This window comes from Manis javanica, chromosome 16 (genome assembly GCF_040802235.1).
Source record: "Manis javanica isolate MJ-LG chromosome 16, MJ_LKY, whole genome shotgun sequence".
Lineage (NCBI taxonomy): Eukaryota > Metazoa > Chordata > Mammalia > Pholidota > Manidae > Manis > Manis javanica.
Window position 1 is genome coordinate 26,326,895 of NC_133171.1, and position 26,100 is coordinate 26,352,994.

The following is a 26,100-nucleotide window of genomic DNA, read 5'->3' on the forward strand; positions in this document are numbered from 1 at the left end:
CAGAGTCCTTAGTTAATAAAGAAAAAGATCACGACATAATTCAGCTTGTTTTCACCTGCTGCCTCAAAGATTAACTTGCTTAACCTTGATGGGATCGAGTTTCCCTTTGCTTGGAGAAAGTAATTTATGGGGCACTTCACGTTTGTTAGTGTCAGTAAACATGACACTGTGTGGGTTTTGTTTTTGTTTTGGGTTTGGTGTCACAAACTTGTAAGACTTCTGCAGTTTAAGAACCTTATGGTAACTTCATCTGAAAATAAAATGTGGGGAAAGGCACACCCACTTTTCTGTATCAACTTGATCTTTCACTAGACTAGAAAGGGTTTTGAATTACTTCAGGAAAGTAGTGACTGATAATGCTTAACCTTCAGTTTTCCTCATTTATTTTCATAAGAGAATGGGAGTGGAATTCAAAACATTCAGATTTGGAGTTAATGTGCGTCACTCTGCTGCGAGTGATGGGTTCTGTGTTTTTCCAGTGGGAAACTGATCCGCACACTGATAGGAGCCTGTTGCAGACCTCGCTGTTCCTTGCTGCTTTTCTCCTGATTGTTGCTTACTCTTTCAAAAACCAGCTGACTACACAACTTGTCTCTGGAGGCAGATTTCAGAGCACAAATGATATATAAAAGCAGCATGTAAGTCTTTTTTGAGGGGGCGGGGGCAGAATTTATGATGTTTGAAATAGACCTTTTATATTTTCTTTGAGAGTCTAAGTTCACTTAAATGCGCACTTTATGTTTTTAACATAATTTCTGTTCGGTCACTTTTGCTGAGGGAAGGGTTTTGGTCGTATAGTGCCCGTGGGAGTCATACTGAGTAACCCTACCATTGCCTATGTGTTCCTCGTAACTAACAGTAATGGAGGAAAGTTGTTTGCATATGTTGTCTTCATATATTACAGAATCTTAGAGAAACTTGGTACGTGAATAACAAACATGCATGGAGCTTTTTGTTTTGAATTTTAGACGTTTTCCAGAATACTTCTGTGTTTGAATGAGACGTTAGTCATGTACAGAGTTGCTGCCTGAACATCTTACTTGATAGGGATCCTTCTTCAGGTCAACCAGACAGAAAGAAGGCCTATTCCTGTTGACAGTGAGCGGCTGTAAACATCCTCGACTGGAAGCTGTGAAGCCTCTGAGGGGCTTTCAGTCGGATGTTTGCAGCTGCCGACTGCCGCCGACCTCAGGGAGCGGCTTTAGGAGCAGTCACCTTGCTAACCAGAACCGAATGCTTGGCTTTCTCTTTGATGCATTTTTACAAAGCTTGGGTGTAAATGGTATAAATCAAATACCTTTTAAACCATCTCTGTACATTTTTAGAGGACTTCAGCAAGGCAGGAGAAGTGTTCTGTATGTGTGCAGAATTGGCAATGTAAGGAAAAAAAAGAGGAAGGAAGGAAGGAAAGAAGAGGGAGAGAATTCCTGAGAGAAGTGAGGAAATATAATAGTTTTGCTCTTAAAAAACGTGTACTTATGTGGTATTTCACAAGTCACTCTAAAAAGTTATGTTTTGTCTTGCTGTTCATTTTTATCTAACTTAAAATAGGTAAAACCTTTCACAAACATTTCTAGTAATGAAATCTAAATTATTTGAAAGGAAGAAAAGCAAAGGCCAGCCAGAGTGAAGAATTAATTCACTTTCACATTATTTGGATTAAACCCCTTTTATTTCCTTACAATTTTAGTCTTTAAGTAATAAATTAGTTTTCAATTTAATGAAGTGCCTAAAATAAACAAATGTTGACTCAACTCACATTTGCAAAGGCTCTTTGTTCTTGTCTCAGCTGATGAGAATAGCACGCCAGGCATTGTTGCTACTGCCTCGTTCATCTGAACTGTTACTTTTGCTTTATGCAACAGCACGTATCTCAGGAACAATATGTGCATCAAATGCTGCCCCAAATATACGAAGGCAACCTAAGATTTTTTAGAGAATCCCACTGTGGGTCTCTGTGAAGGATCAAACTTCTGACTTCTCTTTTTCATAAATCTCTGTTTGCCTTAAGGCAGATATGTTTACAGTGAGACAAATAATGCAAAGGAGAAACTGTAAAGATAGTAAGGGTGGCATCGTTTGTCCTCTAAAATACAGTATCTCTAAACATGTAGTACTGTTATTATTGTAGAAATAATAGTTTATCTTCCCTGTTTAATATTCATGTTCATAAGAGTTGAAATTAACAGTGTGACCATACCACTACATTTTGTGGATAGTTGAACTTATAATTAGCTGGGATGGAGAGTAAAATATGTAGAAATGTCTTTAAATTTCCGTCATACGTAAGACCATCGAGTGAAAAAACTCAATTAATCATGCTGTGCCCTGAGAGGTTAGCAGGCTGCCACCGAAACAGGAGTGGGAGGCGGGCGGCTTTCCATCCACCAGGCTCCAGAGCCTGGAACTGAGAATGTGCCTTGTTTTTTAATAGGTAAACTTAAAACATTTAGCATAAATAACTCAACTGTGTCCCCAGGAACTGAACCACATTTCCTCAGTAAATGACTATACATTTGTAGAAACGTGTAAACTTTTCCTGGTTCTCTAATCTTTACTTTGTGTAGGTTCTCCTCCTGTGTTATTTCTCATTCCCTCCCTTGCCTCACTGCACTGTAAATTTTCCATTTCCCACTTTTATTTGGTTATTTCCATCATTTAAGTAATTACTTATTGGAATATTTTAATTTGTAAAAATTACATCATTCTTGAAATGTTTTTGAAAGGGAGATTTCTACAGGAAGTGTGACGGGGTCTAAAGTGGTTCTGCAAGTGGCAGTGGTGACTTATTTAAATGATCCTGACCTTGAGACTCTGCTGTCAACCTGCACCCTGTTTTGTAGTGATGCTGTCTGTAAACATTCCTGTGTGAGATGGTCCCTCTGCTGAAGAGTAAGCAGACCAGGGTGGGGCTGTGGAGACGCCCGCGGCTGCAGCAGAGGTCGGCCCTGTTTAGGGACTGGGGCCGGGCGCTCAGCCTGTGGACCCTTTCCTCCCTCTAACCCGCCTCCTCTCACCCTCCCCCCCCCCCACACCACCATCAGACTGGCCCTCTGGGCCTGAAGTCCTAGCGAAGTACCACCCCTGGGAAAAAGGCTCTCTTGGGTGGCGTCAGTTTGGGGTGGCTTAGAAAGACTGATGCAGGGATGCCAGAAGAGTAACTGGAAGTTAATTATTCCTCTTAATTTTTTAAATGACCCACTGAAATCTTAAAGACAGTTCTTGGGGAGCTGTCTTAGTCTCACTAAAATAATGGAAAAGAGTCTCTTCCTATGGTACTATGTCAGAATAAGTACTCCAAATAGATCTGAAAGACACGGTTGATAGTGTGTGCACGAATGAAGCTGTTAAATCATTTAAGAGATTGGAGTTTTTGTGATTACTGTTTTTCCCCTTCATTTTTGCTCCTCTTATTTGCAAAAAGCCAATAAATAAAATGAGAAAGGAAATCTAATTCTCTTAATGTGCCTTATTATTAGAAATAACAGTCAGTGAATTAAATATTCTGTAGTAGGCTTCTTCAGTTGTCAGGCATAAACAAGTCTCTCTTGATAATACACGCATTTTAAATCTTCAGTCTATGTGTGGTGTCCAAGTTAATGTTACCATTTATATGCCTAATTATTATAGAAACCTAATGATGCACCACTTTGAGAGTAGAGACTTTTTAATGCAGATTAAAACAAAGCAGATTAGGGATTCATTCAGCACAAATTCTAAATATAAACTTACTGTCCCCAAAGGCTTCAGGGCCCCACATGGTTAGGGAAATTAATGAATGAATTCCTTCACATCCTTAATAACTCTTAGTGGAATCAGAATTGCTCCTCAGCTCTCATTTCCAAAATGACACCATGAGATCTCCAGATATGAGCTATCTTAGTGGAAAGTGTGTTGGAGAACAGCAAATGTTTTTACAGTATGATAATGTATCATAAGCTTGTTACTAATGTGCTTCCTTGCAGGGACTGAGCTACTATTTCTGAGTTTTGGACTTAGTGTGTTTTAGCTAGAGAGTTAAACTCTTGAACAAATGTTTATACCCATGAAGGAAACTGTATGTAAAAGCTAAAGAAACACATGCAGTTAAATATGTTAATAGATGGCAGATGCCCTAAGAGAGTGGCTCCTCCCAGATGTGTGTGGCTGGTTAGCGGAAGCCTTCGTGCCCTGGTTAAATGAAGATTTATCTGCTCTGAATGTAAGAAGTTTGCTGAAGTGAGTCAGAGAATTGGTAAAAGTTACAAATTCAGATACTCAACTTTGAGTATCCAGAATTAACATATAATGGATCTTTCTAAGTGCATATTAAGGAAGTGGTTTTGCTAAATTCCTTACTCAGTTACCCTGTAATATTAAATTCTCTTTGGCATGGTATCTTTGAGCTGTGGAGTGCCACCTGGCAAATTTAATCTTGAAGCATTTGTTCATTTCCTGTACTTCAGTGGCTTTCTTGGCCATGCAGATACAGATGTCTCTTTCCGACCCTCATTCCACTCTCTTACCCAAGTAAATCTGTATTGTACTTAAAATAGGTTCTGGCAGTCAGACACTGAATACAAAATTAGTAAATCTGAACACTGCCTGTTCATAGTATAATGTTTAGTTGTATATTGAATCAATCATCTAACCCTTCTGTACTTGAGCTTTAGTTTCCACGCTGATTTCATTGAATTTTTTGTGACTTGTTCCTAAATCTGTGAGCAATTAAAAATCATGAATTATTAGAAATTATAAAAGTTTAAGGCTATTTTTTTTCTTTTGGTATCATTAATATACACTTACATGAACAATGTGGTTACTAGATTCCCCCCATCATCAAGTCCCCCCCACATACCCCATTGCAGTCACTGTCCATCAGCGTAGTAAGATGCTACAGTCAGTACTCGTCTTCTCTGTGCTCTACTGCCCTCCCCGTGCCCCCCCACTACATTGTGTGTGCTGATCGTAATGCCCCTTAATCTCCTTCTCCCTCCCTCCCCACCCATCCTCCCCAGTCCCTTTCCCTTTGGTAAATGTTAGTCCATTCTTGGGTTCTGTGAGTCTGCTGCTGATTTGTTCTTAAGGCTATTTTAATAGCATAAATTCTATTGGTCAAAATGCAACTTACAGTGAAATATATCTACTTTTTCTTTTTGTCAGAAAAGATGCTCTTCGGTTTGTTGGGCCAAATTTATTCTTACTGAATGTGTGTGATATGATAATTGCTAATTAGAGCCAGCTTTAAAAACTCACTCCGTTTCCCACCCAGGAATAGCACCGGGACTAGCATTATGAGAAGTGGTCATGTTCAGGGTTGGAAAGTAAGTCCCCAGGAGCCGGTGAGCGTCCCACCCCTGAATCTCGGGCAGCGCGGCTCACTTTATTGCTGAAGGAAATGTGAAAGTCCTGGGGTGACCGGCACCCAGCACTGCCGGCCGCTCGAGGTCAGGGAAGAGCAGGAGGACACGCACGAGAGCGCAAGCCTTCCGCTCGAGATGGATGATCGATCTGAGTCTTGGATCACGACACTACCTGCGGGCTCCGGCGCATAAGCGCTGCTCTTGCCCCTCCTTTGTTGCCTCTTGTACAGGGGCCTCCGTGATTTGGCTCCTGTCCCTTCTTCTGCAGTCCCCCCATGTCTGAGTTCCACCCACGCTGACCTCCAGTTCTTCAAACGGACCTGGCCATTTTCCCTGGCGGTCCAAAGCTTTGCCTTAGTGCTCCCCTCTGCACATTCCAGCCACCTTTAACACTGCACCCATGTGCACACAGAGACACGCACGCTCATATTTTAGGTCTCGTACTTAACGTCATCACTTCTTCGGGGCAGTCTTCTCTTATTTGCTTCTCTTCGTGCTGTGGGCTCCTCCTGTGTCCTGAGACAGACATCACAGAAGCAGCCCGTCCTGTGAGATTCTGGGGCAAAGGAATCCCAGACAGAGGGCACAGCGAGTGCAAAAGTGCAGGAACTATGAAGTGTTCCGGTTCAGAGGGAGCAAGACGGGGTCAGGGAGGTAAGCTGGGGTCAGGCAATGTAGGGCCTTAGGGTCACAGTGTTAAGTCTCAATAGTGCTGACAGGCAGTGGAGTGGTGTTCTTTGAATTTTGAATAGTTGAATGAGATGATAGGCCCTCAGTCATCATGCCTGACCCAACCAGAATGTGGGCAACATTTTTTTGAAAGGATGAATAATAGTTTGCTTCAATGCCCATTGAATGCCTGCCTACTTATATAAAGAACAGTGAATGTTAGGGGGCTGTAGGATACAACGTTGAGAAAAACTTGATCCCTCTGGTTGCTAATCAGGGTGGGATGAGACAAAAACCATGTGGACCAGAGACCCAGGATTACCCAAATCCCACCTGAGACCAGCCACCCCTGCCTGAAAAGGCCTCACAGGAAAAAAATGACAAGTAAAGGGAAAGCAATCAGAATATTGCCACTAAGTAGAGCATCCCCTCCCGGCACAGTGTAGAATGCTCATGAACCAGGCTGCACTGAGGAATCATTTATTTCCCACTCCTTTAGCCTAGATCTTCCTGAACCTTCACCTTGAGCCCAGTGGCCAAGAAAATGTCAGCCAACTTGCCCCACCCTAGTGCATTCCTCCTCTGTATGTATCTGGGGCAGGTGCAGGGGAGATGGGGAGCAGTGGGAAGAGGGCAAGAAGGATGCTTAAATGCACCCATACTCGCCCTAGATGCCAAAACTTGTCCTCGAGTAATTTTTATTTAGGTGGAGTTAACAAAATACGTGTAAAATAAGTAATAGTGGTGCATGATGTCCTAAGTAGTGGTAGTGATCAAGAAATACTGGCCAGCACTTACTGGGTGTATGCTGTGTGCCAGGCACTGTTCTAGATGCTTTGTGTTAACTCACAATTTAACCCTCACAGTAGCCCTGTGAGGTAGGTGCTGTCAGTTTACAGGTAAAGAAACTGAGGCGCAGAAAGGCTAAGTGACTTGCTGAAGCTCGTTCAGTAACTGCAGAGAACCTGAAGCGGAGTAGAGATCCCACAGGGAAGAGCAGGCATTCTGGGCCGGAAGGGATGTGGAAGGCATGTAAGCTCTACTGTCCTCCAGCTGAGGACACGCAGGACGGGTGTGTGTGGAAAGAAATGTTTGAGGGCAGGAGGGGCGTGCCTGGCTGCCTGAGTGGCCCCTCAGCAGGTCACAGGGAACCTGAAAGCCATGCAGTCAGAAACTGCACTGAAATATTGTGGAGGTTCTGAAAATGTGGTGCAAAAATATCTCATTAAGCTTATGGCAAGCTGCACTTTTAAGTAGTGTTGAATCATAGGATAAAGTTATTATGCAGAGATGTTTTGTTTCTCATGAAAGCTAGAAAACAAGGCATGGCTCTTGCTGCATTTGTAAATAGGCTGCTGTTTTCCTCTCTCTTTGTAGTTGTAAAGAATCATTCATGCCAGCGTAGTTAATGAGCTTCCGCAGCTGTTAAATGAAATTATACATTCTGTTCAACGAGGGCCTTTAAGGCTGCCATTGTCTCCCGGCCTTCCTGGTGTCTTCTCTAGCGCCGGGATGCTTCTGAATCACAGTGGCCTGAGCGATTCCTTGTCCAGGAGCAGCCGAGGCCTGGGTCCGACAGGCCTGCAGCAGGAGCAGCTGTTGTGGCGAAGGTAGCCATAGTGGGACGGTATTCTTCTACATCACAGCTGCCCTCTCCGCAATGACTGTGGGGAATGCTAGAGGGGAACTATTCACAATTCTCTAAAAAGGGTTTTTAAAGCAAAATTACTCTCCACCAAATTTTACACAAACACTGACTTCCAATCCTCCAAGTGAGGCCCTTACCCATCTCCATGGGCTGTAGCTGAGGGCCTGACTCCTGCCTGGGTCTCTCCTTCATGATGTCTCCGTGTTCCGTACCTTCCAGTATAGGAGTTCCCGGTCAGGTTTCTTAGTAAATGTTCAAAGAGTTTCCGATCTCCCAATCCGCTGTACTAAACTCAGACTTTCACCCCAAGTCTTCCTCAGCTGCTTCTCTGCCGTGATCACTTTCCTCTTGTGCACCCCCAAAACGCCAAGGCCCCATGTGCCACCGGGAAGTCATTCCTGATCCTGGCGCCAGTGGGCTCCCCTCGGGGTCTCTGGTGTGCGGGCTGCTGACCTCTGCTGGGCTGTGCTAGTGGGGGTCTGCCCCCTGCTTGGGCCGTGATGCCGGCTACAGCCACACCCTTTTGGTGGCCAGGAAGTAAGTCCATATTGTGACTAACTGCAAACGTCTCATTGCACAGGAGATATGAGACTGTTCTTCATAAATGCCCATCTTTTCAAATACCTAATTGTCCCTCCTCCACTGAATGAATATTTCAGATTATTTCCACAAACATTTCCACATCCACCACACATTTGCCACAGGGAAAAAATATTTGCTAGGCAGTATTTGAGTATCTGAAAAAAGGGCCTATGGCTTCTGGGTTACTATGAATAACTAATAGAGTTAATCTTGGTGAAGAGTTAATTTAACTAAATTATATTTAATACTCAAACATAAGAGAACTAGTGAATAAGCACAGAAAACAGCAATATTTGTATGAGCATATGTATGCAGACATATGTGTGACTATATATTCTCACCCTTTCCATTTCTTTACATTCCTAACTTCTATGTGGACCTTCCATGGGTGGTCATTTGTTTATTATTTATAAATTCGAGCTGCTTGCATAATAGGTGTTAGGTTAATCTAATTATATTATTCTGCTCATCAGTTACATCTGCCTGCCTTTAATACTATAGCAATGCATATACATTCTTAAAATCTCTTCACTTTTGAAGGGGAAGTTAATTTCAGCACAAAGTGATGAGGAAATTATCCTTGAAGAAGGAACACATTGCTTAATGACAGGAGAACACCGCAAGAGCTCTCCACATCTTGGACCCTGCTTGTATCACTAAGGAGCTGTTCAGACTGTGGTCTGCAGACTGTCTTATGTTCTGTAACTGCAGCATAACTATCTGCTGACACATGAGCTGCTTCTGAAATACTGCTTAATAACACATTTTCAAATAATCTGATGGCATCTCTGCCAAACTGATCTCTGAACTAACAAGAGTCCTTTCTGGGTTGTACAGATCTTCTGCTCAGAGCTATGGAATAAATGGTATATATCCAAGGGCTGCTGCCGTGATCGTAATTATGCAGCTTGGCTAGAAACAGTCGCTCTGCTAACAGGGTGGGTGTTTAAGATGGAGACTGTCCATGGCATTGTGCAGCACAGTAGGAGCGCTGGCCTGCTGATGCAACAAATATGATTGCCAGAGTGAGTGATTACATTCCAGCGGGCCTCGCCTGCTAGAGGACTTCACTCCTTCTGCTCCCACACATCTTCCTACTTATTAGATGAATAGTTTTCAGCTCCGGCAAATAATTGCTGTATTTTGCTAGTCATCACTACAGCAATTCCACACAGTTTATATTTTAAAACTACCACTTGGATGACTCCCATTGTGGCAGAACAAATAAATGTGTACATCTGTGCAAATATTTATCTAAAATTGCATTATTAAAAGTCCCAGTGAACTTTTGGTCTAACTGCCACGCCTTGTCTCACTTCTGCTACGATCACATCATCAGGATGCTGTCACTTTACTAAACATGGGTGACTTCATACCAGTGTTTCCTTTAGAGGACTATTTGGGAGACTCCCTTCCAATAGAGGAAGTGGGTTGATGAGGGCCAGTGTTCTCATTCCAGATCCTTCACATCTCTGAAAAGCTGCTTCCTTTCTAGAAAATAGATCTGTGTGTGTGCCAGAGTGTGACCCTGGTGCGCATCAGGGGAGGAGAAGGAGGTCACATACTCCTTGTCTGTTTCAGCAGTAATCCTCCCATCTGGCAGGAGTTTGAGAGGAAGTATTTAACAATAGGATTTTGTAAAAATTCAATGTAGTAAAGAATGTTTTTATATTTGAATGGATCTTAGGAAGTCGTCTTTTTCTCCCCACTGATAAGTGGGGTGTATTTAAGGGTAATGGTATCTGTGAATTTGTTGGGAGGATTTGACCCTTTCATTGGACTTTGTGGAATAATTATTTTTTCCATTTTATCATTTTCATGAAAGGTAATCCTTAGAATAAAAAAGTCTCTTAACTTCATACTGATCTTAAATATTTTGCTTAAGGGGAATTAGTGAGAAAATAACAGTCTCTCAAGAAGCTTTAAAACTGTGATTTCACTGAACAGCCAGAGGTCTATTCATGTCTCCAGCAATGCCAGAAGCTAGGAAGTTTTTGTCTTTCACATAATCACCATAAGACTTGGTATTTTAAAAAGCCCTAAATCCAACTAGCTTTATGTTAAAAATAGCAGTTGTACAAAGTTGAGGAAAAGATGTTCTTGTCCTCATCCCCTATGTGTCTGATCGCATTGAGGTCTCCAAGGGAATTGCTGAAGGCTCACGTTTCTAGGTCTGGTGCACCTGTCAGGCAGGGTCAGATGGTGGGTCAGCAGTTAATGGAAGTTGGAAGCCGTCTCGGTGGTAGACCCCTTTCCTCTAAGTTTACAGGCCTAGGACACAAGGTGGTTTAGGTCTTCATTAGACAGTGACCCATGCTGCCATAACACAGAACAACAGTCACCCAAAGTGTTTTACTGTCTGCTAAGAAAATGGCATAGGGCAAAATAATGCTTCTTTTTTAAGTGAACTTTTAAATTTATTGTACAGTCTATTTAGACTTTGTTAATTTCCAGTCTTCAAAAAAAAAAAATAACTTCAGGAAGATTTACTTGGTATGGGATCCTCAGAACATCATAAACTCGTCCTCTCAGCAGGGACATTAGCTGTTTGGTCTGCATCCCTGTCAAATGACGGCCCCACCAACTGGTCATCCAGACAGTATTTGCCTATCTCCTGAGTCATCACATTTCACGCATCCGAAATTCATCCTGAGTTCACACTAGGCATGTATTGAACCATCCCCACACAGAGGTACAGCAAACAACGATCCGCCTCTTATTTCAAGGAGTTGGTGATTAAAAAGAAGATAAAAACATGGAAGCCAGCAATTGCGTGAGAGAACCTCGGTTGGAAGCCCTCCCGAGAGCTGCGGAGCCGGGGCCCAGGGAGAAGCTCTGCTGAGCGTGCTGCATGCAGTGATTCGGACAAGGGCGTCGGCGGGGCAGACCCACTGGAAGGTACCGAGCACGTGCACAATACGGAGGTGAGGAGGGCAGAGCCCGCTCCGGAGAGGGCCCTGGGGGTCGTGATGCCCAGTAGGCACGAGAGAGGACCTGGGGCAGAACCGAGATGTGACCTTTAAAGGTGGGTAGAGGAGCATCCCTGGTAGGGAGCCGGGAGGAGGAGGAAGATGAGGGCGCAGGGAATTTGAGGAGAAGTCGGTGGAACAGCGACTTCAAAGAGAGAAGAACTGGCCTTGAACAGGAGACGGGCCTTTCGGTGACTGAGCAAGGAAGGGCGGGCGTTAGGGCCCTGGCAGTAATTCGAGCTGCGGGCAGTAATGTGTGACAGTCTGATGTATTCGACCCCATTCAGAAATGAGCTGATCTTCAGAACTGAGTTTTCCAGACAAGTGAATTTATATTCCATTTAAAACTAAAACAACTAAACCAGAAAAGACCATTTCTAAGACATATTTCTATTATTTGACCTCAAGAAAGAGAGTAGTAGGCCTTCTTTACAGCAAGTTCTTGATGACTTTGGCCGTGATGGTGAATCAGTTAATGGGCGGTGCCCATGGAGTATAGTCAAGCCTCTGATTTTTGGTTTTCAGTTTTGATTCTGGGTGTTGGCAAGTTTTGAGGAGTAATTTCCTTGATAGTTAGGCTGTCAAATCATGTACCTTACATTGTTTCCTGATTACTCATTGTCCTGTAACTAGAATGTGCCTTAAAACCGGGATATATGCCTGGTGGTTGTCCTCGTGTCAGCTGAATCACACTTGCTTTATTTGCAGCCGTCAGTGTTTTTTCAGCTGGGCTCCTTTCCCATGACTTGCTCTGTCCCTGTTCGTACTTGTCAGGAGCAGCACCTGAACTTAACTCAGTACTACATGTGCCCCTGAGCTGCATTCGCAAGGGCTGCAGTTATGTCACCCTTCGCTCCATGGGGAGTTTCATAGAAATGCTACTAATTTGTTAAGCTAGATTTGGCCCATTGAACGAATTTGTCAAAGACCTTTGGATCCTGATTCAGTTAGCCAACAAAATAACTGACTTCTTGACTTTTATGTCAAATTGAGAAAGCCTTTATTCTCTACTTTAACCAAAGATAATAATAAATATTAAAACAAAATTGTCATATAAGAAATATCCAAGCAAGGACAAAGCCGAAAGGTCTGGCTCACGATACTCTCCTCCGGGGTTGGTATCTGTCTGATCCGAAGTTACTGAGGGGCGCGGTTGTTCAGCAGTTGTGAATCTTCTAGATTGTACTAGGATCCCAGCTCAATTTCTCCATAAGGACATCTTCAGAGACTTGGTCAAACATACTTTGCTCAACACATTTTCTCTGAATGCCTATCCAATAATCCTATCAAAAAAGGAGGAAATGAAAATCAAAACCCATATTGTGTAAATACCTGCCTGCCTTCTCTCCCACATCCTTCTCAGGAAAGAAAAAAGATTATTGTGGATCTAAGACAGGATTTCAGGTGTTTCTTTATTCATTTAATAAATACTGATTAAAAAGGCAATCTGAACCAGACCCTGTGCTAAGATTCTAGGATACAGCTGTAAACAAGTCAGACATTATCCCTGCCTCCCCAGAAACGTCCAGTATTGACTGGCTGTGCTTAGGCTGAAGGGTGGGCTCTGGTGAACAGCCCAGAGCTGGGAAATAGCATCTGCAGAAGTGGAAGCTTTTTGAGTTCCTGAGATTGTAACATAAAATATGGCATTGAGGTCTAGATAGATTGGGAAACTGGTTGAACTATGTATTAATAGCTTTCCTGCCAACAGTTCAAGTGCACACTAGCAACAGGTTTCTCACACACTGGTTAACATACTGTAAAAATGGCACTGTCACCTGAAGCAGATGTCTTTGAACTGAGAACTGCCCTTTAAGTAAGCCTTTTGATTCTTTTGCCACAGGGGAAAAAAAAACCTAGAAGAACAATGAATCAGTTTTTTAGTACATTGCCTAAGTCTAATGTTCTTCGGAGCATTTTCAGAGAATTGTTTATGCTACACCCATCTCTCCCACTGTCTCTCCAGAGGCGAGGCGCCTGCTAATCACCATCTACAAGCCCTTCTTTGTTTTGGTGCCACACCTGGGCTGACTGATACAGGCTTCACGGTGAATCATACCCCACGCACAGATCCTAAAGGACTGTGGGTGGAGAAAAATGAGATAATCCGCCCAAGACCCCTATTGTGCCGTGACTCGCTTCCTTTCCCCCTCTCCCACTGCAGCTTATTCCTGGGTCTAAACATAGGAGCCCCATGAGAAAAGACTGCAGAAAAGCAATATTCATTCTTTCCTGAGAGCTCACTTCCTGCAGGGGCTCGTTCTAGGTGCCCAGCTTCCCTTTTGCCCTCCAGGGGTCCTATAGGCCGGGGTGTTCATGTACACCCAGGTGCTATGTGTGAGAAGTTGCCAGTGGGCCAAAGGAAAGAGAGATTTTCTTTTCTCTCTTTTGCTGTTTTCTCCACTCTTCCTTCATATACTTTCCTATGAGTCTCTTTACTTCCCAATCTTCTTTCAAACCACTGTTTCTCCAGGTAGTACTTCCTGTACAAAAGTATGTAACACCTAGATATTAGAAACATGCCTAAATGAAATGAGATGTGTGATGTGATATGTGATGACTCCCTTCCTGGCTTCATTTAGTTTCCGGGCTAAATGTCACTAGTAGGAAAGGCCTTGCCTGGCCCCTACCTCCACCTAAAATCGCCCTTGTCCCCACCTGATCACTCAGCCTATCCTTCCCCTTGAAGCATTTGTCACACGTGTCAAATTAAATGTTAATTTAATTTAACACCCTGAGATCAGGGATCCACTGCTGCATCCCTAACAATCTAGAGCAATGCCTGGTCCACAGTAAATCCATAAGTTCTTTTGAACAGAGACATACCTATTAAATTTCGACAATTAAGAACCTTGAGGTTTGCCTTAATGAGGGAGTTGCTGTCATCACTGTCTGTTTTAACGCTTAGCTTAGCGGATTAAAGGCCAGCACTTCCCAAGGTCATCCTAGTGGTAAGCAGAGACTGCATCTCAGCTCAGACCTGTGGCTCTGTTTAGTCATGTGACCCTATAAAATGTCCCAAAGAAGAGACAAGTTAACTATTTATTGTAACTATTTGTGGTTACAACCCACTATTGTAAAATTTGTAACTATTTATTGGTGTGTCTTTATAGAGAAAGCATAATGAACATAAAGAGCCATGCAGTAAACTTAATCACAAGCAGCCACTTACCTCAGAGTGTCTCCTCCTTATCAGAATGAATAAGGCCAGAATTTCAATTATACTTCATCTGCAAGTTGCGTATCAGTTGCTCCAGTTTTTTTCCATGAACTTCAGTATGAAATGTTGGAGAAAAGGAAACAGCCAATTCGATTTTACTTTTCATTTCTTTTGTCTAATTCGAAGGTGACTGTTCATTCCTCATGATTTAACTCATGTTGCATTATTTTCCTCCCTGCTGTAGAAAGAGGAGAGATGGCGGGGAAACACATCTTTCAGATTTCTGAGTTATGCTCCTTCACCCGCACTTATGTCTCTTGCTTCCCTGGAGACACTTGGGTACTGGTGGTGAAGCAACTAGATTTGGAGCCAGTCAGATCTTTTTTAAGCACTTGAACTTTTTCTTTCTTCCCTTGCAAACTCCTCAGCTTTCTGAGTTAGAAAGGGTATGTACAGATGAACTTTCAGATAATAGGATTTCTTTTTATTTTAAGGATTTTCTTGGTGGGGAGGAGATAGAGAAGACTGGGTCCAAAATTTGATTTTCCAAAGGTAACAAGATAACATTCTTTCACCATAAGATTTTTTTTATTGAATTATAATTGAAATGCTATATTAGTTTCAGGTGTACAAGGTAGTGATATATTTTATGCATTATGAAATGGTCACAATGATAGGTCTAATTATCATGTCACCATACAAATTTATTACAATATTATTGACTGTATTCCCTGTGTTGTACATCACATCCCCATGACTTTCAAAAGACTAATCATAAGTTTAATTTTTTCATCTGAAACCTATTTTCAATTTTAACATAATTGGAAAAGATCTGTGATAAATTTAATCTATATGTACAATACTATTAAACATAAAATTAAGGACTGTGACAAACTCTCAAAATATTTTAATTCCAATGTGCTTTGAAATTTTCAGCACATTTTCTTCATTGCTTGATTCTGCTGGGTTCTGTTTTCTGTCAAAGAAAACATTCTGTCATGTTAATACACAAAGCAGCAGCGAAACTGCAGGAGGATACCACCCTTAGTGCCGCCAAAAAGAAGCCATTTCACAGAGTTTTCTTGCATGGAAAGAGTCTCGTATTCAGGTTTCACCTGAGTACAATCTACAATCAGCCACCCGAGAATTTACTGTATTTTGCTACTCTTTTAAAAGCACAATTACTGCGTAGCGAGCAAGCAGCTTTTTTTTCCAACTACCGAAAGGCATTCCATCATTTGTCTCATCATTGTGAGGCTACATGCTCTCATGTCCTTTATCTTCTTAAAAATTGTTGAAACATTGAGAAAATAGTAGCCAAACAGTCCCCAAAGAAAAATTATTCATAATCCTACTATTCACACCCAAATATTTTAATTTTTGCCTCTTAATGTGCAGTGTCTGCCATTTTTGTGTGGAGGCAATTGTGCTTTTTAGAAAATTTTGTAGTTAGGTACCATGCTAATCATTTAAATGACTGCATTATGTTGATACACTGGATTACTGTTTAAGTTGTTTTCATTTTGACAATGAATATTCCCCTATAGTTTTTAGTTCCATTGCTTTCTTTTGTTATGACAAATTACCCTAAGCAATATCACTGAGTCAAAAGCAGGTTTTTTAGCTATGCAAAAGTATGACAGAGCTGGCATATCTGTCCTGTGTATATGTTTAAATGTTGCTAATTTAGTAGCAGATGCTAACTCAGAAAATTCATTTACTTGAAATTTTCAATTGAAAAATTAGTAGTGATCTCTAAATTTGGATTTTTTTATTTTGGGAGTTATGTGCTTATAGCTGTGAAAGCAGGCATTTTTTGACTCCACTGTTGCATATTGAAACACTGATAGACAAGAAATGATAAAGATATTGTATGATCCCAGAGAATTAACTTAAAATTTTATACAGGCCCCCATGAATTTGGAAGGACTCTAAAGTACCCAGATATGCCTGAGCCTCTGTTACTTTCCTAATACCAGTAGCTACTAATACAAGGCTTTTAAAATCAGAGTGTGCTTTACTTAGGCCTACTTTCTGTCTTTAGGGTGTACATATTTACATTTCCCATGTGACATGTTACAGTTTCCTCATCTGTGTGGGCTTATTAACAGCCTTATGGTAATTGCATTTAGCACAGGGCTCAGAACATGAAAAGCAGTATGATTACTAAAGTCTGATCAATCATGTTAACCCAGAACTGTTATAGCATGTGACTTATTCAGGTAACTCAACGGAATTAATTTTAATAAATACATTTTCTTTTAGTAACCCTCTGGGGAATTCCTAGCATTCAGTGTTAAGGGTGACTGCTACCATTCCAGCCACATTCCATGTAGAAACACAAGTGTTGCCCAGGATGACTTCATAACCTAAAGGGCGACACAGTGTCAGAGATACAGTTGCTCTCGCATAAGCTGCAATGGGTTGTGGGAGACTCCACTTAATAAGGAACAAGCTACCATAATGGAAAGTAAGACGAACAGATTAAAGCTTGCATGAAAGAAATTCAGGAGCCATGGTGGACCACAGGTTCAACAGAAATTAAGAATGCAGGTACCCTGCTGTGTAGTAGGAGTATGAGCTGTAAACCGAGGCGCACGCAAGTGTGAACTTCTCCATCACTTACTGTCATTTTCACTTACTGCATTTCAGAAGGAGAAAAAAAAAAAGCTATTGCATGTAGGTACACCATTTGCTGCCCTGTGGGCACTTAGTAATTACTTCTTTGCTTCCTATCTCCCTCTGTTATCCACAAGGGTAATAAGAAATATATACCACCATAACTATTATTTTTCAGATATTAAAAACTGGCAATAACTCCTTCAACATCAAGCAGAATAAAAAGAGAATTGGAGTTACTAAATTTGGAAGCCTAGTTAAAATAAATGACATTTTTCTTTTCTAATATAAGCTTTTAAAGCTGTACATTTCTCTATAAGCGTATCTCAACTATATCCCACAAATTTTGATGACATTTTCATTTTTATTCAGTTTTAAATACTTTCTTATATCCCTTATAATTTCTTTTATGACTCGTGGATCATTTATGTACATACTGTTTAATATCCAAATATTTGGGAATTTTGTAGATACCGTTTTGTTACTGATTTTGAGTAAAATTTCTTTGTGGTCCAAGAACATGTTCTGTATAAATGCAGTCCTTTGAACTATATTGACACTTGTATGGTTCAACACATAGTCTGTTTTGATTAATATTCTGTGTATACATAAAAAGAATGTACTGTTGTTTGGAGCCGTGCTCTATAAATATCAATTAAACTAGTTTGATTCATAGTGTTGTGCAACTCTGTCATTACTAATTTTTTGTCTATTTATTCTATTACTGAAAGAAACACTTAAGTCATCAGTGTGACTATAATTGTAATTGTCTATTTCTCCTTTGAAGTCTGATAGTGTTTTTTTTTCTTTTGCCTCATGGATTTTTTAGTTCTATTATTGGATGTATATATTTATAATTGTTATATATGTATATGCTGTATAGACTCTTTTATCATTAGGAAATGTCTTTAACTTCAGTAATACTTCTTAAGATTCTGCCTAATCTGTTCCTAATGTAGCCGCTGAAGCTTACTTTTGCATACTGTGTGTCTTTTCTAACCGTTTACTTTCAACCTGCTTGTGTTTTTACATTTAAAGTGCATCCTATGCATAGTATATAGCTGAGTCTACCTTTTTTGTATGGCTTTGCCCAACAATGTGTGCCTTTTGATGAGAGTGTTTAGCCCATTTACACTTAATGCAACTAATGATGTGCTTGAATTCAGGGCTGCCTCTTTGCTGTTTGTTTTCTATTTGTCTCACTTATTTCTTGTTCCTTCACTGCTTTCTTCTGTGTTAAATGTTTTCTAGTGTATCATTTTAAATCTGTTGGCTTTTTATGGCTCTATTTTTTCATTATTCTTCTAATGGTTACTACAGATAGGGATTATAATATGCTGCTTTAATTTATCACAACTTAAAATTATTGTTGAATGAACTCTGTAAGATATATATATTTGTAAGATACATATCAACACATATAAGATGTATGTATTTGTCAGATATTTATATTATAGCTCTATAGTTCCATTCACCTCCCCTCCACCCTTTGTGCTATTTTTGGCATATATGTTACATCCTAGGTTTTAAAACCCAGTATACAGTGTGATAAGTTTTTCTCTAAGCAATCATATGTCATCAAGAAATTAAGATATGAAAAATATAAAAATGATGTTAAAATTCCAGGGTGGTTTTTAAAATAAATTATGTCTTTAAAATAAATGTCATAATTCATTATAATTTAATTCGTTATGGAAATTTCTAACTTTTTATTACTTTCATAAGTATTCCCAGTATGGAATAGAACAAGAAAAGTGGTGGGCAGTCAGCTAGACGCACTCACTCGCTCCTTCGTCAGACCTGTCTCAATGATGACCCATTACCGTCCGCATGAGCTCCAGGGCTGGCCTTCCAAAGGCAAAGCTGAAAATATGAAATCCTTGACCTTCAAAGATCTATTTACTGAATTTTAAATCATTTCACATTCATTGTCGCCAATTATAATTTTTTAAATTAAGGCTTGTGTTGATCTGCTTGTTTAGAATTTAGTAACTGTAGTTTAGTAACTATGACAACCTAAATTACTGACATGGAAAGCCTTGTAAAAGTTCTGGGTTGCCTGTAAGTTTCCAACTGAACAGAGAACAGCCCGCAGTGTCCTAGTTTACAGTGACACCTGGTGGTACTGTGTTTTCACGTTTTCTGATTTATCTGTCTACAACTTTTTTAAGTAATCATAGAGCCTTTGGTTAGTGGTTATTTTCCCAGCAAGAAGGCTCCTTGAGAGGCCTCTTCCTTCCCACCCCGCATTCCCTTCTGGGCCAGGGCTGCTTGGGCAGAAGCCCAAGTGGCAGGAGCAGCCAGTGTCCCTACATTTCCTCCTCAGGCTTGCGCAGATTTGTGCCCTTGTGCAGGAGGAAACTAAGGCAGAAAGAATGAAGGCGTTGTTACCTGCCAACACTGGAAATACTAAGACTCATAACATGTTACGAAGTTCTCCTGCAGATGTGCGTTTATTGAGAACGCACCTGGCGTGCCCCATGAGGTACGCACTGTGGTATTTTATCTTCCACTGGTGGAAGAGCTGAGGCTCAGAGGGTTCTGGAGTGTACCCATGGTCAGGGTTAGATGATTGGGTTAAATCTCTAAAGAAGACAGAATTCTAATAGAGCCCTGTTTCTAATTTAGAATTTAATTTAAATTTAAAAATTTAATCTGTATATATGTATAGCATGGGTATGTTCTCTTTCTTAAAAATTAAGTTATTGCCAATAAGGCTGGGATCTTCTTTGGCACCCATTGCTAGACCCCTCCTCCTTGCCCAGAGGTCACCATTACTGTCAGTTTGGCATAAGGCTTTCCAGAACCACCCCTGCCCCGAACACACACATACAATTTGTATTAGAGACAGAGATGGGTTGTGTGTTTGACACATAAAAGGTAGCATTTGGCCAAAGCAGCTTTATACTGGTAAAAACCTCTTCAGTGGAGAGCCTAGCCTCATCAAAATATGGATTTGTGCCACTAAGTAGTGTTACAGCAATTCGATGCTCTATAGAAATGGCCAATGTTTCTAGAGTTATTTCAGGTATCTGTAGTAAATATTCAAGATGTAACTAAAATCTCAGCAGGACCACCATTTTATTCTTCTAGTGATTGTTCCAGGGTGGGGACACTGCCCGAATACCTTTGCTTCTGTCGCAGGGCAACACCCTCAGCACCATGGCTGGAGTCAGAGGTAGCAGCCTTTTAAGCCCAGGACCCATAAGTATTGTGTCTGAAATTGTCAGAATGATCTGTAGTTTGTAATCTTCATTACGGAATGTATGGCAAGAGGACTCTAGAAACTGCCTTTTAAAAATTGTTGTTTGAATTCAGTTTTTCTACCTCTTTCAATTGAAAGCCCATATGTATATATATTCATTTAAAACTTAAGTTCCCACAATGTTTTTCAAAAAACCACCTTTAAAAGGAAAATAATTATATTGATAGGCAGTAAAAAATATTAATTCATGTTATTTTTTTTTTCTTCTGGGCACAGTAACTTAAGTGAAATAGTAAGTGTAAACAAACAAAATAAAATTAGAGGAATCAAAAGCCCAAAGAACTTTTAAGAAAAGCAGTAAGTGAATAGCTTCATCACACTTACCAAGACTCCTAACCCTCTGAGCCTTCTCACAGCATCCTACATAAAGATGACACTGACGTGAGGCTGTTCCCTCCCACTGTGGAATTTACCAGCACTTGAACAGTATGATCGAGCTGCAGTGAAAACTTGAGACAGACTTGAGATAGAACCACTTCAGGCACAGTGTGTAAGTACAGGGAGAGAGCTATTTCCCAAGGACAAACATGAGATTCATTAAAGAGGGAGTAGACTTTCTCAGAGCAAATGATTTGAAAATTAAACCATGGAATGTTTTAGTTAGATAATTTGCCATGAATTTTGTGAACATATTCTGCACTGACATATTTTTAAAGCACATGACTGTTGGTCATCCATATATTGTCTATGATGCAGTGAGGCATTCCATCCATGCCGTTTTCTTTTAGGGTCTCGGGTACATACAAAGTAGAGTAGGAATCTCTGAAGTTACTATAAACGAAGGAGGTTTAATAGAGTTTGTGTTGTCACATTTTCATTGTGATTTTCTGAACAGCTGAATATTCCTGAGCTTCCACCATAGTAAGGGTGTTACATGTCCAGGGGGGTCATTCGTGGCAACTGCAAAGCTGCTACATTTTAACTAAAAAAATGAACTTTGAAGGAAAACTATTGTGTATCCTGAAAGGCGAAGTGTACAACTGCAGATTTTTTTTAAATCAAGTGATAGATTCAAAGACCTTTCAGAATGCAAAATGTGCCGAATGTGGTTAGAGGTAATATACCCTTGAAATAAATATCTTTTCGTTTAGTACTCAAAGTGACCAGACTCTTAGCTTACCGGAGATTGGTTTTATGTGAGTAAATCAGAAGCCCTACTTAAACACAAAGAGCAGATTCCAGGTTACCACAGGACCTTCTAAGACTTGCCTTTGAGTGGTTAAAATCATTTTATGTAACTAAAATTATTTTAATGAGTGTATTTAGTTAGGGTGTGGCTCTTTCCAGTCAGAACATTGTCAAGTCCTAAATGATTATTCAATAGTCAGACCCAACTGTGGGGGCCATTTCCTTTCTTTCTTACCCATTTATAAAGTGTTTACATGCATTTCTCCTCTGCACTGTTTGTACCCTGGGTTTTCTTCACTTGAAATCCATCACAAAAATAAGAAAATAAATAAAAACTCCTTCCATGAAAAGTTGACGTCCCAGAAGGTTTTCCTGTCGTTTAAGGAATGATTGCTTGTGATTCAGTAATTTCTCCTCTTAGCCATGAGTTCCTTGGGAAAATAAAGCTGCCTAACCTTGAATTATTTGGGAGTTTAAAGACAAATTTTTGAGAACTGGTAAGTACTTGTTATTTAAATATTTGAAACCTGAATAATTATCTTCAAATTGTTAATAAATTCCCAGGTGGCAGATGGCATCATATGTTCACTCATTCATTCGTTCATCAGGCGTTTGCTGGGAACCTCTTGTAGTACCAAACAAACTGGCTACATGGTTTGAAATTTTTTTAATGAATGAAGTGAAGTGAAAGCATTTTATGGAGACAGGTAAGCAAATAATTGCAGTAAGATAGAAGTGCTGTGACATGGGCATCTGTGGGGGGCTCTCCTGTTCTCCTCGATACGATTGCAATATCCTCTTCCTGTTTTCCTTACTCACAGCCCTACAGCCAGAGTCATACCACTTGCTTGCTTACCATCTTGCCCTGGCCTGCACGGTTTGGAGACAGTGTCCCAGTGCCTTGGCTGGGCCTACAGGGACTCTCAGAATCTCCTCCGGGGGCCGCCCCCCTCACCTGGACATGGATCTTGGACTCCAGCTCTAGATTTTGGAAGGTCTTAGCATACACTCCCTTTCTTCCTCCAGCTCTAGGACTGTTCTTCCTGCTGCACTTCGGACTGTGCCATCGCGTTCCCTGCCTGTCTTCCAGACCCCTGTGATACCATCTCAATTAGCTAACTTCATTCAATCTTCAAGACTCGGCCTGGGAAGTAGTGTCTTCTGACCCATCACAGCACCTGTCACACTTAAAACAATGGTGATTTAAAAAGAAACTAGGCTGTGTTTTTCTTAAGGGGAAGGATGAAACCATTTCTCCTCACTCAGAATTTAAAACATTATTGGCATATGAGAGTCACTCAGAAATGTTTGTTGAATGAATGAATAAACAACATCCTGGAACGGTTTGAAATTAGGTACCACTTTGGTTTACAGTGTGGTGTTCTCTTATTCTGGAAGGTTGTTCTGTGATACACAGTACTGATGGCATACTTTTCACTCAAGTGTTTCATGCATCACAGATCAATGTAGAAATGATGTCCAAGAACCAAGTGAACTAATTAGTCTTAGAAAAAGAACTTTAGGTATCAACTAATTCCATTAACATATGTGCTGCTAATTACAGATTTACTCCCCAATGTATTAGATTTTTTAAATTTCAGCATTTTCTTAGCAACTTACATTTTTAATGCATGTAACTATCCTATTTACTTTCTGCTCAGTTGATTGAGCTTATGACTGTGTAACATAATTCAAGTAACTTGACTTGGGTAGTTAAGCACAGCACGGCCGTTGTCCTCAGGTACATGCAGGCAGGAGCCGGGACAAAGCCGTATAGCTCAGTGAGAAGCTGGATTTCACGTCTTCCCACACGCAAAGAGGAAAGGCGTGCCATTCAGGGATGGGTGATTCTGAGAGCATTTTTGGAAATTGTAGAATATTGAAAATCCATTATTAACAGAATCCATGAGTGTGTGAGGCCACAGTCTGGGTATGCAAGGCCTCCGTGAGTGTGCAAGGAAAATCCCAGGATGCACAGAGTAGGAAGACAGCAAGAACTGAACAGGCGGTGGGGAGGGAGTGCCTGTGGCCTCCCCACCCGCTGCCACCCCCAGTCCTGCAGAAACCCTCATTTACTCCTGAGTACACTTGCTGATTTCCCCTGTCCCACGTTGTGGTATCTTGAAATGATGCTGGGTTTCCTGAGGCTTGTGCTGCTGACCGCCAACCCCACTGAGTGACAGATACTGTAAACATCCTACACTCTCAGCTGTGGACAGTGAGAAAGCTGGGAGAAGGCTGTTTACTCTCTCTGCCTTGGAAATCAACTAAAGAGAAATGGATTCGGAGTATTTTTGTGTGTGTCCTGTAATGAAGCCTATCCAGTATTTACTTACGAGGTCAACTCCAAAAGGAAAAAAAGTAAATTGACTGTGTCATGCTAACAACTAGAAAATAATTTGTAAGATCACTTATCCTTGACTTAACGTGGGTGGTGGGGAGAGCAATTACCGAATACTCAAGACATGAAGGTTCTGGTAACTTGTACAAAGCTGAGGCTACATCTTGTGCATTGCTGTAGCCGGCCTACAAAAGCAACACTAAATGCCTGCACATTAAACTGAACAAGGCTACACTAACCTGAGCAGCATTTCCATACCGAGTTTAGCTTTTCTTTAAGCAAAAAAAAAAAGTTCTGGTGTCCTGGGACTTGATATTTTGTCAAGGATCAGATGCAGCTGGGAGCCCTGGGCTTAAAGAATGGTGATGAGCCATGTGCAGAGGCCTGCCATTCAAAGCCAGAACACAGTTACACACCTTAGAAAAGATAGGATGGCGGGGGCGGCAGGTAGGGCACAAGAAGAGAATTTTAAGAAAATCTACAGGACCCGCTCGTAGGGTAAGCCTTACCCGGAAGAGCGTCACTCCTCATTTCTTCCATGGAACTAATTTAGATCAAAAGAGTTATTAAATATCTAATCTAGAATTTGACTTACCCGAAATTTGAGTCTCTGTTGTTTTCTAATCAATATGAAATATCTTCTTTTCAAAGAGCACATTTAAATAATAGGGTATATTCTGATATAGCAAGTACTTGAAAAGTACGTTTAAAAATTAACCCCTGGTTTGACTATTAAATCTGAGTACAGTAACTTACATGTATTGTCTTGGCACATCAAGTCTGACGGTCATACCTAAACTAAGAGACACTCTACTGCTTTAGGTTATTAGAGGACCTTTTAATTTAAGCTCCTTGCCAAGTGAAAAATCTAAGACAATAGGTACAGTTGTTTCGTGGGACTCTTAACAAAAAAAGTGTACAAGTACAATGACTAGCATGTGACTTCAAGGAAGTATTTGAAGAAGTTGGACATGGGGCTGTGGGAGACACTACTGAGGAGCGTGGCAAGCGACTCGCGCTTGTCTGGGCCACTAACCCGTTTAGATTTTGCCTATAGGCTTGAGGAAGACCTCTGAAGCAATACTATACAGTCTTCTCAAAGAAATAGTTATTCTGGGTGTTTGAAGTTCTACTTTTTCCAGGAGATGCAGATGATCTGGGTAACTGCAAAAGCAGCTCAAAGCGGTCAGAGAGAAGAGATTGCTTTCCCCGTAGCATTTTGGTTCTTCTGTCGAAAAGGGAAGACAGTCACATCTTCCAGGTGTAAGTTGATTTTGACTTTCAGTTGTGAATGTAGCTGTTTCAAAGCTTACTGAAATAGATGCTGATAGCCATTCCATTATCCAACAAATATTTATTGAGCACCCACCATGTGCCAGTTTTAGAGTCTGGGGATATAGCATTGATCAGAAACAAAATCCCGACTCACAAACCTGCAAATAAATACATTATGTGTCAGGATCTAAACATCTTGTTCTATGTATCTGAAATATCTAATTTTATTTAATGGTATTATTGTCAGTCTTTCAAAACTAAATGAATTTAAATATTCTGGAATCTTTCATTGTCTATGAAAAGCCTCTAGATACAAATTTACATGCTATAGTTAGCCTTTGTATTTGGCATTATTCTTCCAAATATATTCTCATTGTTGCTAGCCTGTTTTGTGACATGGGTAAGTAGAATTAATAAACGTGCTTGAGAGGTTACTGAGAAGATATTGCTAAGCAGTTATATATAATATAAAAGGTTAAATGTACATGTGTTTATATATATTCAAATTATCATTTTATATAGTGCAAGTAAATTTTAACTTAGACCTTACTCTGTTCAATGTTCAAGTTTATATTTCTCCAGATACTAATAAGGATGACTTATTTTTACACTGTATGTATATTTGTTTTTTGATAAGAAAATGCTGTAAATACTTTAAAAAGAAGAAGCTATTTTTAAATGTAAACTTTCATTTGTACTTGAAAAAAACCTAAGCTTCAACTGACAGTTCTTTGCTAGCCTACTCGTGTCATAAAAACTCAACAGAAATAAAAGCCTATATATATATATATCCTATATTCATTTATGAATTCATGGTCTTCTTGTCCTTATGTGTTTAAATTAGTAAGTCCCTGTAATGGAAGTATTTTTATGCCTAGTGGTGATATACTTCTATAAAAATACTCTTACTTAGATTTCTCTAGATTTAATATAGTTCCTTTCTCCTCTTCATTTTAAAACTGCAGAGAGCAACTCACTAATCAACAGCAGTTCTTGCATGTTATTTTGATTAAGCTCTGTCATTGAAAAACTATGCAGAAAATATACAAAACTCAATTGCATTTCTATTTATCAGTAACAAAATGAAATTTTAAAAATATAA

At 40.3% G+C, this 26,100-nt stretch overlaps 1 protein-coding gene across 1 annotated transcript in view; it reads left to right on the forward strand.

Annotated features, from left to right (window-relative positions):
- Window positions 1–25,793, forward strand: part of LOC140846713 (uncharacterized) — a 43,795-nt gene extending 18,002 nt beyond the window's left edge. Inside the window, exons 5-6 of the mRNA XM_073224287.1 lie at window positions 21,947–22,089; window positions 22,204–25,793. Coding sequence (XP_073080388.1) covers window positions 21,947–22,014 — 68 coding nt within the window. The 3' untranslated portion in view covers window positions 22,015–22,089; window positions 22,204–25,793. The remainder of the gene's footprint in view (window positions 1–21,946; window positions 22,090–22,203) is intronic.
- Window positions 25,794–26,100: the final 307 nt, after the last annotated feature.